Source organism: Lupinus angustifolius, chromosome LG08, assembly GCF_001865875.1.
Source record: "Lupinus angustifolius cultivar Tanjil chromosome LG08, LupAngTanjil_v1.0, whole genome shotgun sequence".
In the NCBI taxonomy this organism is placed as follows: domain Eukaryota; kingdom Viridiplantae; phylum Streptophyta; class Magnoliopsida; order Fabales; family Fabaceae; genus Lupinus; species Lupinus angustifolius.
The window spans coordinates 5,279,435-5,296,791 of NC_032016.1; the positions used below are offsets into that span (position 1 = coordinate 5,279,435).

The 17,357-nt window shown below is 33.5% G+C and overlaps 3 protein-coding genes across 6 annotated transcripts; 2 read left to right on the plus strand and 1 right to left on the minus strand.

The window, feature by feature from the left end:
* On the plus strand, positions 269 to 3,721 carry LOC109354311 (autophagy-related protein 18a-like). Its single transcript, XM_019596716.1, has 4 exons — positions 269 to 1,185; positions 2,224 to 2,431; positions 2,577 to 2,703; positions 3,461 to 3,721. The coding sequence occupies exons 1-4, from the start codon at positions 448 to 450 to the stop codon at positions 3,549 to 3,551; spliced, it is 1,164 nt and encodes a 387-aa protein (XP_019452261.1). The 5' UTR covers positions 269 to 447; the 3' UTR covers positions 3,552 to 3,721.
* Positions 6,164 to 12,899, minus strand: LOC109354310 (ATP-dependent DNA helicase Q-like SIM). Of its 3 annotated transcripts, none has more exons than XM_019596715.1 (16): positions 12,792 to 12,899; positions 11,939 to 12,566; positions 11,646 to 11,865; positions 11,433 to 11,543; positions 10,971 to 11,160; positions 10,568 to 10,880; positions 10,193 to 10,410; positions 9,807 to 9,863; positions 8,810 to 8,890; positions 8,607 to 8,670; positions 8,322 to 8,421; positions 8,159 to 8,242; positions 7,772 to 7,859; positions 7,288 to 7,404; positions 7,084 to 7,176; positions 6,164 to 6,703 (listed from the first exon to the last, which is right to left on the minus strand). In XM_019596715.1, the coding sequence occupies exons 2-16, from the start codon at positions 12,528 to 12,530 to the stop codon at positions 6,377 to 6,379; spliced, it is 2,655 nt and encodes an 884-aa protein (XP_019452260.1). In that variant the 5' UTR covers positions 12,531 to 12,566; positions 12,792 to 12,899; the 3' UTR covers positions 6,164 to 6,376. The 3 variants fall into 3 exon arrangements, with proteins under 3 accessions (XP_019452260.1, XP_019452258.1, XP_019452259.1); XM_019596713.1 differs by having other exon boundaries at positions 7,288 to 7,419; XM_019596714.1 differs by having other exon boundaries at positions 7,288 to 7,419; positions 11,939 to 12,560; positions 12,792 to 12,880.
* On the plus strand, positions 14,931 to 16,908 carry LOC109354312 (heavy metal-associated isoprenylated plant protein 36-like). Of its 2 annotated transcripts, XM_019596718.1 has the most exons (4): positions 14,931 to 15,128; positions 15,228 to 15,303; positions 15,994 to 16,537; positions 16,622 to 16,908. In XM_019596718.1, exons 1-4 carry the CDS (start codon positions 15,054 to 15,056, stop codon positions 16,827 to 16,829), a joined length of 903 nt encoding a protein of 300 aa, XP_019452263.1. In that variant the 5' UTR covers positions 14,931 to 15,053; the 3' UTR covers positions 16,830 to 16,908. The 2 variants fall into 2 exon arrangements, with proteins under 2 accessions (XP_019452263.1, XP_019452262.1); XM_019596717.1 differs by having other exon boundaries at positions 15,994 to 16,908.

Genomic DNA, 17,357 nt, shown 5'->3' on the forward strand with positions numbered 1-17,357 from the left:
CTTATTTCATCTTAAATTGGATATTTTAATAAAAATAAAAATTATAATTTAAAATATATTCAATAAAAAAATTATAATATAAAATAAAAATAAATTAAATATATTCAGTTGAATAAAATAAAAATATATTTGATTGACTAATAGTAATAATCATAATATAATGATAAATTCACATAAGTTCCGGAACTACCTTATCAGTTGTTCACCGAGTTTTGGGTTGGCGAAAACCAAATCAAAGAAAAGGATGAGTAGTCAACAAGTAATCAACTAATTAAGCAGTTCTTAATTCTTATCATCGATTCCAATTCATATTCCCTTTCATCTTTCTGTCTTCAAAAACTAAAACAAAAACACCCTTACCTACTTCTTCCTCTAATTTCATTTCCTTCCCCTTCAATTCCCTCCAATTATTCATCCCCTTTTCCACTCTATTTCCATTCCGTACAAATGTCTCACTCTCACACACCCCAAACACTAATTCCCCTCAATTCCCCTGAACCCGACGAAACGACCCAGACCCAAACACCCGCTTCTAATTCCGACCCGACCCGAATCCCCACTCTCCTCCATGTCTCTTTCAACCAGGATTCCGGCTGTTTCGCCGCCGCCACCGACCACGGCTTCCGTATCTTCAACTGCGACCCCTTCCGCGAAATTTTCCGCCGCGACTTTGGCCCCGGCGGTGGAATCGGTCTCGTCCATATGCTCTTCCGGTGCAATATCCTCGCCTTCGTCGGCGGCGGCCCTGACCCGCGGTATCCGATCAATAAGGTTATGATTTGGGACGATCACCAGTCGCGGTGCATCGGCGAGCTTTCGTTCCGATCGGAGGTGAAAGGTGTTCGCCTCCGCAGGGACCAGATCGTAGTGGTTCTAGGGCACAAGATTTTCGTGTACAATTTTTCTGATCTCAAGGTTTTGCACCAAATTGAGACGATTGCGAACCCTAAGGGGCTCTGCGAGGTTTCGCATTCGGGGGCGATGGTGTTGGCATGCCCTGGGTTGCAGAAGGGTCAGGTTAGGGTGGAGCATTACGCGTCGAAGAGGACCAAGTTCATCATGGCTCATGATTCTAGAATCGCGTGCTTCGCGCTCACGCAAGATGGGAGATTGCTCGCTACTGCGAGTAGTAAGGGGACCCTTGTTAGGGTTTTTAATACATTGGATGGTTCATTGCTACAAGAGGTGGTGGCTTTTAGTTTCATGAATTATGATATATGATTGTTATGCTAATTGCCATGTTTGGATTAGATTAAGGGCCTGTTTGGTTAAGATATTTTCACAAGAGAAAGGGTTATTTTGTTAACAAATCATTTGACACTTACTCTTTTTGTTTGGTTGGGGCTTTTACAAATAGTAATAGTTGCAAAATTAACTGAAACTCAGCTTTGTTGAGAAGCTATAATTTTTCAGTTCTGCAAAAACAAAATCACTTTTGGAAATATTTTGATTATATGCTGTTTTAGAATATAAATAAGCTCAGTTCCAACGAAAAAATATGTTGATGTTTTAGCTGCCTGAATTTGTTAGTTTTCTCTTTGGTCTTGTATCTCTCCTCATTTTTGGAAGTGTTTAGTCATAAAGGAGCATAAATGAAAGTGTTATGCTGGATGAATACATTATAGGGAAATTTGGGTAAAGTTCTAAATCTGGGTCCATAACTGTTACATATAATCCGAAATGTGAAGGTTTTGTGACTTTCCGAAATTGCAATCGCAATTTAAAACCTTGTTGGGATAGCACCTATTGTAGAAAAGAGGAGCGAGTATATGTGTAGAAAACCTGTAGAAGCCTGGTAAGTAGAATATATATGAAAGGTAGTCCATTTGTAAGAGGTTGAGGGAAACCAAGAAAAACTACCGGTGAAACCATTTGGGATAATTTAGATATGAATGGTTTGGCAGTAGACCTGATTTATATGATAGAATGTTATGGTGTAATTTGATCTTTGTAGCCAACCTCACCTAGCTGCTGCTGCTGTGTAATGTGATTGCTTTTGTTACATTGGATGTTTCTAAGAATTGGTTTGGTCAGTTGCATTGCTAGGATTGCGAAGTAATGACAAAAAACATAGAGTTGGTTTGTTAATCTACCGACATGCATTTGCTGCTAATTGTTTGTTGTTTGGTCTTTGAAATTTTAGGCAAGGGTTGTAATTTAAAGATGCTTCTGCTGAGTTGCTTTGAAATTTTAATGTAAATTAGTGAGATGGTATGATTTCAGGTGCGCAGAGGTGCGGACCGAGCAGAAATATACAGTCTTGCTTTCTCTCAAACTGCACAGTGGCTAGCTGTCTCAAGTGACAAAGGAACTGTTCATGTCTTCAATTTAAAGGTTGATTCAGGACTATTGGGGCATGACAGATCACGTAGTACATCTGAGTCTAATCCTGCTAGCCCGAAAGCACTTTCATCTCTTTCGTTTATTAAAGGTTTGTGTACTTGCCTACTGTGAGTCCATAAATCATGTATGAAAATTATGAGCCTTGTTCACTACAAAGTCTCATTTAGTCTGGATTAAGAACTGAGTAATTTCATGTTATTGCCAGACTTGTGTTGATTCGGTTTGTTTTGCAGGTGTGTTACCCAAGTACTTTAGCTCAGAGTGGTCTGTGGCTCAATTTCGCTTGCCTGAAGGTTTGCAACATGCTGTTGCCTTTGGCCATCAAAAGAATACAATTGTGATACTTGGCATGGATGGCAGGTATTTCAGTAATCAATCACATCTCTGACCTTATTTTGTCATTATTTCTTTTCCTTGTATAAAAATTATTGTTGAGCCTCGGTACAATGATAAGGTTGTTGTTGGCTGCCTCTTGACTCTTAGTCATGAGTTCGAATCTCGGAAATAGTCTCTGTGCTTTCAGGGGTAAGGTTGCATACATTTACCCTCCTCAAAACCAACTAGGTGAGAGTCTCATGCACTAGGCCGTCTTTCTGGTGTTGCTTTGAGATATTAGAAGCAAGCAAATAGGGCCATTATGGTGGAAGCGTGATTTGAGAACTAAACTTTTGAAGCTTACCTTGTTAAATTTCAAAGTTTTACTTCTATATATATGCAGTGCTGATGGGTTAATTCAGTTTTCTGCCAATTGGTTGTCCTGAGAACAGAAAAAATCAGACTGGTTTTTTGGGCGTAAGGCTCAGCTACCAAAGGACTGCCATCATGATTATAGTATTATGTTTATAATTTATTTGGTGTGTTTATGATTTATGATATAACTATTAAATGATGCTGGATTTGGAACATTGTATCTTAAACCAATCAGTTAAGTGAGGATCTTTTCCATTTTTCAAATGACCATTTTTTAATTTATCATATGAATTTCTCATAAAATAGAATGGTTACTAGTTCTGTCTATGACTTGCTTTCTTTTCTTGCAAATTGAATTTGTTGCCATTGTTTTATATTACAAAAGTGAAGTAAAATTGATGCATTGTTTGTTGAATTGTGAATGCAGCTTCTATAGATGCCAGTTTGATTCTGCTGCTGGAGGAGAGATGACACAACTTGAATATTACAACTTCCTGAAGCCAGAAGAGACATTCTAGTATGTGGAATAATCATGTATATATCTTCTGATGGCCCTTCATGTGGACAGTTATTTTAATTTTCTGTTTGCCACCCTTATTTATAACTTATAAGTTGTAAATACAAGTAAACAGAAAGCGTGTATATATCAAAATGAATTTTCTGTAGCTTTGGTACCAGATCCCTTACTCTTGAAATGGTACTCATGTTGATTAAGGCAAGACTATTTTCTAAAAGTAAAAAGGGTATATTTTAATTTTAATTTGGTTAATACATTTTACCTTTTTACTCTAGATACACATTTATGTTAGAGGAGCTTTTTCAGTTATGTTGAAATTGTTATGCTTTGCTATGCTAATGAAATCACTTGTGTTCGCATTATTTTGGAAAAAGTCAAATCCATTCTCTTTCACCCTTGAAATGGGTTTTGGATTTCAGTTTTTTTTTTGTACTTTCAAGGGTTTGAGGAAGGAACTAATCCCTTTCGGGGTGACTGTCCTTTCTAATAAGTGTCGTTCACAAAAACTGAATTCTTGACTAATGTCTTCGGATTTCAGTTTAAAATTGTGGTTCCGTGCCCTTTTAGTGATGATTCATTTAAGAAGTTCTTACCCTCCTTGCCCATCACTAGTTTAGATCTCTTATATTTATATTTGTAGAACTTGGTGAGTTAGAGTGATAGATCCAATGTTAAAAAATGATAAAATGGAACTAATGGAAGAAGAAAAATGTATGTTATGTATTAGTAGCAACTAGCAATGTTATGCTTAGTGTGAAAATAAAATAGTTCATTATAGTTGAACTTTGGGTCCTCAAGAATTTGGTAAGCTGCAACAAGAGTTAATGCTAGACGAGTCATACCCACACTGTTCCAACGAAAAGAGTTGAGAGTTCATGTCAAGGTTGTGATCGCTCGTTTCTTCATGTTAAGGTTCCTTCATGATTCAAAAATATTATATGAAGACAAATATATATGAAGTTTTAATAGCAATATAACAATGTTATCTTGAGTAGTAACAATGTTTATCAAGTTGGTCTATGATGTAAGGTTACATTGGATCATCAAGAATTGTATTAGGTCAAACATTTAATTCTTATCAGTAATTACGTATCCTAAAAAAGGATTATTTTCATTATTCATAGGTTGGGGATACTTTTGGTTATATTAAAAAATGAAATAGTTCTATCATTGAGTTGAATTTCACAATCTTTTTTTTTGAATAACTACAAAGTTTGAAACTTCTTATATTTACATTTACTTATATTTTGATGAATAATAATTTGTTGTCTCAAAATATATTTTGTATCACTGAAAATATGATATGTTATTTAAAAAATTGAACATTTTTGTTTTATTGTGATTGGTGCAAGAGGACATCCTTTATCTATTTTGACATCATTGTTTATTTATTTATTTTCATTTTTACAACAATTTGGCAACCTTTTCTTATGGCAAAGAAAGAATGAGCTTAGTATTCCTTTCTTTTTTCCAAATGGAAGTAGTACAATATAATTATACAAATAACATGCTTGATTTCATATAGTCAAACAATCACTAAAATATTATATTATCCCACAATTTAACTCAAATAATCACCTAAAAATCAATGGAAATAGACACACACAAAATGGAACCATGGCTGCTATAAGAGCTTAATAAACATACTACTCTCAAATATGTAAACATCGATGATACATACAATTACTTTATGACAATGTTCATATGTAACAAATCTAACAAAAACTATAGTGCAAATTACATGCAAATCTTAGTAATCATTGGAAATTAAAAACAATATCAAACCAAACCTCCATCTCTATTAGTTGGTGTCTGTTTTGAATTATCCAAGTGAAGAACATTGATTTCATCTGGGAAAGAAGTAATGATTTGAAACTGAATTCTTCTGAAATCAACAGCAAACTCCAATGCCTGGTTCATGGTTGCTCTAGCACCTGCTAGTGCTTCCAAAAGCTCTGTATTTGTCAAATAAGACATGCATATTTGACTCAGAATTCTATCATGTCTTTCTTGGAATTTCACTACTCTTTCTTCTGCCACTTTCAATGCCTCACTTATGATTTTTAGTTTTTGTTCAGCTACTTGTTTCCTTTGCCATCTTTTGATGTTTGGCACACAGAATAAAAAGGAGGTTGAGAAACCTATTATGGCAAAAACAACTTTGCTTAAGTCCATAATAGATGTTCATGGTTCCACAGTACCTAGAGTATATATGACTAAAATAATTCACAGTTTAAGACCCATATACTTTGCTTCAGTTTGGAGTTACTACATTACTTGAACTTGAATTAGTTGTCTATTCTCTTTCTTTTTCTCCCTTTTCCTAATGTCATTCACATTCTGCCATTACAACTTTAGTCCCTTATATGTTATCACCAATTTCAACAATCAAGGATTTGTAAGTTTCTTAACGAAATTATAGGGATAAAATGTATAGTATTTTTGTATTATATAATTTTTCATTTTATTTTAGTCTTAGGTGTTGCAACAGATTATTCAATGTGCATTCATGAACATTTTACTTCTGCAACCTTGAAACATATTTAGAATAAGTCAATGACGAATTGAGAAGCAAGCTTTGCTGCAATGTGATGGTATTTTATCATTATCACAAAAGTAACTCATTACTATTTAAATCAATAACAAAAATATACCTTATCATTTTCCTGATTTAGGTACAATATCATTGAATGAAAACCATGTTGTCTGATCAAAACTTGACAATTATTCTTCACAAAATTGAGATTACAATGAATCAATTCACTTATACTTGTGAGTTAAATGGCCATGTCTGAATAACTAAATAAGATGACCTTGACATATCACTTATTTTTTTGCAAGTTTTGCTGACAGTCTACCTCGTGAAGTCCTCAGATCAGGTTGCACTTTATCAGCGTTCCTCTTTCGTTTCTTTCTGGGTTTGCGAAACTTCGTTGTCTTTTTTATTTGCCTTTGTTCCAGACGCTGGCGACGGATCTCAGGATCAGCCCAACCTTTTTTCCATTCTGAGAATGAGGAATATGGCTTATTAGCAGTTTCCTTTGCAAGCAACATATCTGCCTCTGGGTAAACATAGAAATCTTGTTCAGTTACTGACTTCACAAATTCCAATCCTAATTTTGTTGGCTCCGGGTATTTTATCAGAACATGGGTCTGCAATTGAAAAGTGGAAAGCTTGAGATAAGTCCGGTCTAATTACTAATGCAAACTCACACAGAATATTTGAAGAACATAGCAGAGGCACAGTTCCACTTGAATGCTGAATGCAGAAACATCTTTCTGAGAAAGACTTCAACCCTTTAAATTCAAAAACACTTTCAAAATAATTGTCTATTTGGTAAGTGGTAAATATCAACATGTTGATTTACTTCCTTGTAGGATCACTCCTCAGAAGTATATATTATTTCTTAATTTTCAAAACTAATAAATCCAACACTTTTAACCATATATTTTATGAACAGGCATTCATAGACTCATAGTATAAAATAAATATACAAGGGTGTGATCTTTCTTGTTAAAACAAGTAGCTATACCTTCTCATCTCCCTCCCTAATGTATCCTTTAACTTCCAGAATTCGAGCAAGACCTCTCCACCATAATATAGCAGTGGTTAAAAACTTCGGAGACTGCATATGGCCATCATATAAAACAATTCAAACTTGCTACATGAATTAGTGATAACATAGAATATCAAAGCATAATACCCAGTGAGAGATGACAATTATATGTAGGTTCACCTGCTCGTTTATCTTTCCAACAAACATCTTAAGACTTGACCTCTCTCCAAATCTTCTATTTTCCGAGTCAAAATATATACTGTCATCATACGGGTCATCCATGGAATAGCTACGTGCCTGAAAAACCAACATCCATGTTGCATTAGTTTCTTTCCTCTTACAAAATGTAGAAAATACAATCACAGGACCATGACTATTTCATAATCATCAAGCTTCAGAGCCAGGGTATAGGTTGCGTAGAACTTGAGCTCTTAAAACTACAGTAGATCCAGAAAGTCCACAAAACTATGCATTTGGTTAACCAATTTATCATATTGAAATCTAATCTAGAGAAATAGACAAATGCAGAATGTCATGGAGGAGAATGAGGTACACATATCTAAAATATGCTGCGACAATCCAGAATCAATATGTTAATATAAATTCACATGTATAACAAAATTAATAAGTTTATTCAGTATAAAATCGGAAGTATTCAACTTACATATTCGGCAGCTATAGTTTGTAGTAAAATACTTGCCTCCTCTTTCAAATTCTGACTTTCAGGCGGTCCATCAACACACACATCACATCTGCACGGAATGAGGAGATTCATCAAGAAAGTGATAGTGTGAACTTTAACATGCTTTAATAAATGACTCAAAAAAATTAAAATGGTAGTAAATACAGCCACAACATAAGTAGACCAGGACATCCCTTTATTACAAATTACAAAAGCAAGTGAATACACTAATACATTAAACAGGTACCTCAATACAAAACATTGGTTGAATTCCAAACAGGATGTTAAGCTTATTCTAGAGTAACTTTCGCTTTAGTGAATGCTGAATCGTAATAAAACAGAAAGGCATTAAGGACAAATTTTACATACAGCTGACACTTCTGACAACCGAAATCCTCTCCAAAGTACTCGACAAGTATCTTAGCTCGACAACATGAAGTATTCATTCCATATCTGCAAATATAGATTAAGATTCTGTAATACAATAAAAAAGAGAAAAAAGGCACGTAAGGATATATTGATCAACGCAAACCTGAAACAATCAGACAACATGATATATGCTTGTTTTGTTTGATCTTCACTTCTACTACTTGGCAAAAGTGATGGTATTCTTGCTAGGTTTGTGTATAGAACTGGTAAAATGGGGGGAAAAGAAAACAATAGTTTTGATACAAGATATAAATGGTGGAGAATTAAAACATAAGCAACCTACTAATTTTGTGAATCAAGAGAGTAACATGAGTTCAAAATCAAACAGAAAACTGAGAAAAATGTGTATCACAAGGTAAAAATTATATTCAGGTACGATTAAACTTACTGCAATCAGCTAATTTTCCATCTCGACCAGCCCGACCAGCTTCTTGGTAGTAGGCTTCCAAGCTCTGATCAAATTACATATTCAATTATTTTAGACATCTCAAAAGAAGAAGAAAATTGCCAATTAAGAAGTTAAAGCATAGAACAAGGAATGCACAAGAAAATACGTAATTTTTAATTAAGACATTCATTTGAAAAAGAGACCTGCGGCCAACCATAGTGGATGATTCTTCTAACATTTGGTTTGTCAATCCCCATTCCAAATGCAATTGTTGCAACAACAACCTGAAAATGATAAGACACAAATGTAAAACCTGTCATTTGACAAACCTTTTTATGGTTCTATGACGAAGAAGATAATTGTCATTATGCAGTATACTCACAGGTAAAATAGGGATGAACAAGGGTAAAGAAACTTTAGAAAAAAAGGTCTTAATATCACAAAGCTTTAAAGGATTTGACTCTTGATATCTTTTTTGCCACATAATATGAAAACTTAAGCAATAATAACAAAATAATTCCAACTCACAAAGAAAAAGCCATGCTTAGGTGCATGACAGGCTGGGCAGGGTTTCGAATAGCTAATATTTTTAAAAGACTCTTAAAGGGACCAAACAAACATAGAGATATATTAGAAGAGGTAAAAAGTTTCTAAATGAAAACAAGTATCAAGCACAGAAAGCCATCAAAATAAGATAAAGAGAAGAGAATAAGTATCTCCTCATACCAAGAGATAACTTTTCTCCTTAAATCCACTTAGTGTTTGACATGTGTCGTACTTTTCTTCGTATACTATATTTTAAAATGAAAACTTCTCAAAGGAAGAGGAATAAGACACATGTCAAACACTGAGTGGATTTAAGGAGATAAATTATTTTCTGGTATGAAGAGATATTTTATTATCAAAAGAGAATTACTCAATTCCTTTTAGAGATAGAGTTCCATGCAGTTGATCATGGATTTTTGTAATAATAGTTATGCGAATAGAAAAATCACAGTTATAAATAGTTCTGAATAATAAGTACAGCTTAAATTTATGAGTACAACTCTGGCACATCAAAGTAGATGATAACATACCATAACTGATCATGGGCCATCTCAATTCCAATATAAAATGTTTGCCCCTCTTTTTTAGAGGAGGAGAGAGAGAAAGAGAGAGTAGCGAGGTTGGAAAAATTGAAGTCAAGCTCATGATCCATACCTCTAAATTATTTTGATGAAACTCCTTATGAACCCTTCTAAGATGTGATTTTGGAAGCTGGAGAAAGAAATTGGGCTCATAAATCAGTTTAGTAGCTATAAGAAGGAACATAATTCAAAAGGTGACAGGAGAATGTGCAGGAAAATTTAAGAGAAATGCTAAACTAACTACCCAGCTTTGCTCAATGAAATCCACATATGGCATTATGGCAGAATAGCTTAAATGTAAATGGGAAAGATGAATAAGAAATCATAAAATTTAAATTCTTGTTCTTCCCGGAGAAGACATCCATTGGAAATTATGACTTCATGGTGTCTTACAGATGAAGATTCTTCTGTCGATTGACATCTAATTAAACAAGTTTGAGTATAATATATACCCCATACCCCTGCATTATAAGCCGCAGCCTTCACGCCAAACTTGCATAGATAATTTGCAATTTTCACTGTTTCTTTTCTGGTGGGTACATATATGATTGTTGGTCCTTTTTGCACAGGTTCTTTAAGAATTCTAAGTCTTCCTCCTGGTTTCTTGGGTGGATCAATTATCTCAGATGATTCCCATTCATTGGGAGGAGGTTGTGCACAAAATTCACCGCAGGTAACTGCATTTATCAAAGTGATTGGTGCATAAAAGTGGGAATAGAAAATGTTCAACGACAAAGAACTTCCTCACTATTAGCACTGAAATTGAGTTTAGTTTCTACCCTAAATATGGCTAATTATTTTTAATTAAAATAGAAATAGCAGAAAGATCATTACCATCCCAGTCATCAACACTTTGAAAGTCATCAATGTCATTTTCAAGGAACTCAACTGACAATTCTTTCCCCTTTCTAATATTTTCCCTGGTTCCTGAGTCCGCTACATTAATATCTCTATCAGCATAATCGTCTTGGTTGTCATCCTTATCATAAGGAGAATCACCGTCTGTGTCAGAGTTGGAAACATTATCTGAATCCTTTGACATGATATCTCTTTTATTTTCATCAGTATATTGCTTTCTACCATATATTTCAATCAATTCATGAAAATCTTTGTCATATGAAGCCAGTGACTTTCTACTATGCTTTACCTGTATGAAGCCCCAGTAAATCTTTAAAGAGAGTAACAGCAAGATGGTATAGTCAGAGATAAGTATATGAGTTATAATCAACAAACTCACCGTGAAGCGTAAATTAGATCGAAAAAATGACGTAAGTACAACATTAGTATCTTTTGACAAGCACAATGACTTCAAAATATCTTCACGAACTTTCTTTGTAGCTGTGGCAGTCAAGGCCATCAGAGGTATATCAAATTTCAGGGACTTCAACTTGCTGGTATTAAATTTTTCCCTCAGCATAGACAGACGTCTGAAACAAGAGAAGATGTTTAAAAACAGGTCATACTTATGACAGTTGAATGAATACCTTTACAAAATTGTGTAAGTATCCGCTAAAGACTAAACAAAGAAAAGAGGTGATACATGTGATAGTCAATAGAATCAACCAACAATTTGTGTTATTAGTTTCTTTGACATACAAACCACAAGTAGTGATTGTTTAAGAGATTCTATGTGCACTAACTGATCCATTTCATTTTAAGTAACCATAAAAAATGAGGAAATAGAACGGATAAAACAGACCTGTAGTCTGGACGGAAATCATGACCCCATTTAGAAACACAATGTACCTCATCAATTGCGAATAAAGCAATACCACGACTTTCTGCAAGCTCCTGCAGTGGTATAATCAATCTACATAGGGTAGTATAATAGTTATTAAACATAAAAGGAATACAAGATAAGAAGATGATGACATCAAAGAAACACAATGAGCTTCAAGGCCCATATCCATACCTCAGGATGGTCTCCGGGCAAACATAAATTATACTATACATGCCTCTCATAGCTTTCTGTTCAACAGTATTGTCAGGTTGCCCAGACCCGAGAAAGCAAGCACTGATTCCATGTCTTGCTAGCTTTAAGCACTGATCATGCATCAGGCTTATTAAGGGTGAAATCACAACCACCACTTTCCCGGTCAATAATGCAGGAAGCTGAAAGCATAGAGATTTCCCTGTGGAAACATAATTATTAATAAATTCACAATAGCAACACAACAATCACAAGTAAAGCTAAAGAATAAAAACCAGATCCTGTTGCAGCCAGGACAAGACAGTCTTTATGTGCAAACCAAGCATTCAAAGCCTTCTTTTGAAAACTCTTCAATGATGAAAAACCAAAATGCTTTTGCAAGATAATGTGAGCTTTCTTCTCCCAATCATATGCAATATCCAAATCATCCTCAGAATCCACTACAACTGACCCCGACATCACACAGGGATCAACTACCACTTGAGAAAAAGGCTCCTTATGCTCTTCCCCATTGCGAACTGCATCCACAGCTACATGACTCTTCTTGCTCTCTTTGACTTTATCATTGGTGGGTTGGAAATGGTCGAGTATCCTCGATTGCCGAACTTGACCAGATGACCGGAAAGTTCTCTTTTTTAAAACTTCCCCATTATTTGCATGAATTTTGGAGTTGATAGCAGTACTAGTGGATGATGATGCTTCACAGTTAGTTCTACTTCCAACACTAGCACCATTCAAGATATGATCAACAACACTGGTAATGGATGGGCCCACAACTTTTATGGCTTCAACAATGCTCGAATGCTCAAAACCCATTTCAAGCATTTCTGCAATGACTTGGTCGGAAGAAAATTTGTTGCCATCCATGGCATTTAGAAAAACTTGTGACCCAGAAACCTAAAACTATAAAAAAAAATGAAAAAATAGATTAGTGAAATCATATGAAAGTGGAACAACGCTGAAAAATTAAATTAGAAATAAGAAAGATCCTTTTTTTTGGAGAATGAGAAAAATCAAACTTTTCTATTCTCCAATGCTTCGTAGCAAACCTGAGAATAAAAAATTTCGTCTTAACATGAAGAAAGAGTAATGCGTATGCAAACATGAAAGGAATTAAGGTGTGATTACCTCATCAACTATCTTTGGATTTCGAACCGCGCTAAATCAATTTTGCAAGGGGATCTTTGTATAGACCTATCAAGTGTCACAGAAGAGACGTCAAATATTACCAGCATAAACGGAAGTTAATCTGACACCGTCTCAGAAACAACTTTATATCATTGTATCTTCTAAAATAACTAAATATAGGGTTGATGAGTATAAATGGAAGTTAATCTCACTCCAAAGATTACCATCATTTGAATCTCGCCTTATATTTCATTAAATATAATACATATTTATTTTAGATAAAAAAATTCAATGTTACTTATTAGGTGATTTGAAATATTAAATGATTGATATATAAATATTTTTATAATTATAGAATCATTTATACTTTGAGTCAGATATAACAAATTTGATGAATGAATAACAATGAGGGATGTTTATTAATTACCAAATCTATTTTTTTAGCTCAAATATGATGATACCAATGAAATTCAATCATATATGGGTCTAGTCATGCTCAGGTCAGATAAGTGGATAAGGTCAGATCTCACTCACTTGTAATTAAATAGTCAAATTATTTTTTAGAAAAAATATTTGTAATCTAATTTAATTTAGACTATAATATCTATGTAATGTTAGTATATATTTATACACTACATCATTTTTCATTCATTTATATTAGTTGCGTTTAAGAATAAATGATTATTAAATTTTAATAGTGAGTGATGGGATAACAATATAAAATATCTTAAATTATTATTGTTTATATTTTTTTCTCTCTTTAATTTATACCTAAACTAGGTTTTCTATTTGAATTATAAACATAAGTCACATTATCTAACATGCACAAAAAAGCCCTTACTATCACAAATATCTTTACTTAGTGAATTGAATTCTTTGTTCACATCCCCATGAAAATACTCCGTAATCTCTTCCACTCTTGTTATCACTATATATATTTTCACCACCTTGCAACTCCCTCATTTTCCTATCACCATACCTTAAGAAACAACTTAATTGAGTTGACAAAGTTCTCACTCTCTTCATCATTACCCAACTCTTTCTCCATAAGATAATGCAACTTAGCAAGAACATCCAAGTCAATAGTAGATGCCTTCTTCACATTGTATAACTCTTCTATATATTTGATTCTTTACTAAGTTTGGTTTATATGTAAAGGATAATGAAAACCTTTTCGCATTGGTGTTTTTAATGGTATATACTATCACCATTCACCAGTAGTTTGTGACCAATCTGTCCATAGAATATGAAAATAATAAGATATAGCATAAGACTCAAATGCAACTAAAATTATTTATAATATCTTAATCAATGCAAATATAAAATTGGTCATATGTGTAAATTCAAATGAATATAAACAACAAATAAAATAAATGTTACTCATGTAAACTCATTATTTACCTACCTTATAACTTAACATGGAAGGATGCAAACCTTGTTTTCCCACTCAACTATATACATCATATAGCTTTTACTTGTGATGAAGTAAATCTCAATTTGAAAGAGTATATGCCCAAAGAAAGAGGTAAATACAAAACAGTAAACCATGGTTGTTGATTATAAGAATAAGAATATATTCTTGAAATTTTTTAAAGAATAACCTGTCAAACCAATTGTTTTCTGAAATAAATTGCATGCACTAGCATTACTTTGAATTTATGATATCAAAGGGGAAAAAACATAGATAAATAATAAATAAAATCCTTCAAAAGGCATGGAGCACTATTGGAAAAGAATAAAAAAGCAGAAGTAGCATCAAATGCTAAATTGATAGGTATATACAGTACAAAAATTCAATTCATATAAAAAATAAATTTTAAACTGAAATGAATGAGTGACCAAGTATAATAAATATGTAGTGTCACTATAAAAATTTATATATGATCATTATATTATCTATCACTATTTATTTATATTATTTTTTTGAATAATCGTTGAAAATTAAATATGAATGATAAATAATAGTTGAATAGCATATAAAACTGATAGTGTGAATTTTTTTATGTGAATCATATTGAATTCAAGTAGAGTCTAGTAGCCCCACTATAGTTTTCCTTTTCTTTTTTCACAAGGTTCCTCTTTGCATGAAAGCCTTCACTTTTATGTTTCCATTTTAAATTATAAATTATTTGTCACTTATTCCATTGCTTTTAAAGCATTCCTATCAGTTTTAGAATACCCTTCCTCTCTTTTCTCCATCTCTGGAATAGAATAGAACTCATCTTCTCTTCTGTCTTTGAAGGTTGAACTGTTGAAGTTCCAATGGCTGCAACTGAGATTCCAAAAGCTGAAGCTAAAGAAGTGGTGGAAGAACATGTAGAACCTCTCATGTGCAAGGTAAAACATGGCTCCATTGTTTAGAATCACTTATTTGCTTAACAACTCTAGAATAATACTTTCCAACAGGTTCTGAATTTGTAAGCTTCTTTCTCCCAGACTTGTGTGTTGAAAGTCTCTATTCACTGTGAAGCTTGCAAAAGGAAAGTCAAAAGAATTTTACAGAAGATTGATGGTAAGTAATCATCTCTTCAGAATCAAACAGTTTTTCTCATTTGTATTTGCTCTTTTTCATTATTTGTCTTCACATTTCCATCTTAGTACTAATGATACAGAAAATTTAACATCTCTCATTAACTTCTTATACAGTTACAGATGTTAATTAACTTCTTTCCAAAATTACATGTCGTCACACTTAGACATGTAATTTATATATATATATATATATATATATTTCATACAAATTTAAATTACGTTACTTCATTCATCATTCATTTATATCACTTATATTTAAATATTATTAATGACTAAATATAAAGGGTATAATTTTTTTCTCATGCTTAATATATATTTAATGATAGACTCTAATATGTTAATCTTGTTCTTAACATGTAACAAAGGGTTGATGTCTAAAAATATATGATTTCAATTATAAAAAAGTTAAACATTTCTTACTTTTTTATTTTTATTTTATTGTCTTTAGTGTGATACATAAGACATAATTTAAGATTAGTGAAACTCATATTCATTAATGGACATGCAAGCATCTTTAAAAAGCAAATAAAAAATAAAGTGTAATAACATTTTTGTCCACTTTATTTATGGTAATATTACACTTTCATTGTTACGACTAAACGAAAGATAATGTTCCATAGGATATACTTGTTCTTAACATGGCCATAAACTAAACTGATATGCAATCCAGGTGTTTATGACATAAACATTGATTTGAGGCAGCAAAAAGTGGTAGTAATCGGGAACATAGAAAGAGAGACATTGATTAAGAAATTGATTAGTAAGACAGGGAAACATGCAGAGCTATGGCCTGAAAAACCAGATTCCAAAAAGAAAAACCATCCAAAACCAGATAAACAACAACATAGCGACGCAGAAAGCGGCGAAGAAAACGATGAGGATGAAGAAACAGTTAAGGTTATAGTTCAAGACGAAGCCGTAGCTAAAAACACCGAAGGATGTGCAACCGTTAAACCCGGTGTTCAGTTTCAAGAACTAAAGCCTGAGGTGAGGCAAACCGTGACTGTTCTAACCGGTAACCAGCCACCGCCGGGAACAGGTAACCAATCTAATGCTACTACTCCTGGTGGCGGTGGTGGTGGAAAGAAGAAGAAGAAGAAAAAGAAGAAATCTAAGAGTGCTAGTGGTGGTGGTGCTACCGTTGAACATTCTAATGATGCTCCGGTTACCGGTGGTCCAGGTAACCAGTCACAAATCAATCAAGTTCATTCAAGTTCGGTTCCAATGTTTTCAGGTAATGAGAGTCCTTCATATCAAAACATGTACCATCGGTACCCGATACAAGCTCCTCCGGTTTATACGATGAGTCATAACCAAGTGTATCCAAGTTGTAGCAGCTACGGTCCATCGTCGTATTATACTTCTACACAGCCGTATTCGTATGCGCATGAAATGGAGGGTCCACCACCGTATGTGTACGATACGGAATCGTATACGTCACCACAATCGTCTAATTCGTTCGAGATTTTTAGTGAGGAAAATCCGAATGCGTGTTACGTCATGTAATGCTTTGTAATGAAGTGTTTTTTTCAATTTTTGTTTCACATTTAACTTGTATGAGCAATAGGGATAACTTTGTAATTCTACTAGAAAATTAAACTCTTTTATCCAAGTGTGTAACTTTTATTCATATTCTTTATGTGAGATATTTATTTTGCTAGTGGCTTAATAGATATGTGGGGACAATATGCTTTTTTGGAAATTCCTATTCGGTGTGAAGTGGAAGTATATTGGTTAGGTTTTGAGGTGGGCCAAATGGAACAAAGGCTGAAAAAAGGAGTTGAGATACTGAAAAAGGTGGGTCGAATGATTCTAGAGAATGAAATGATATAAATCGACCATTTTTAAGTAACAAGATAATTTGTACCAAAAAAGTAACTAAATAATGCAAGTTGAAATGTGTCTCATAGCTTGGAAGCTTCCTTTTGAGTTTCAAAATGGATTTTTACTCTAACTTACATTATCCTTGTACATAATATTATTTTTAAATTTAAAATTTTGAAATTGTATGGTCTTTTTTTTTCCGATGTACAA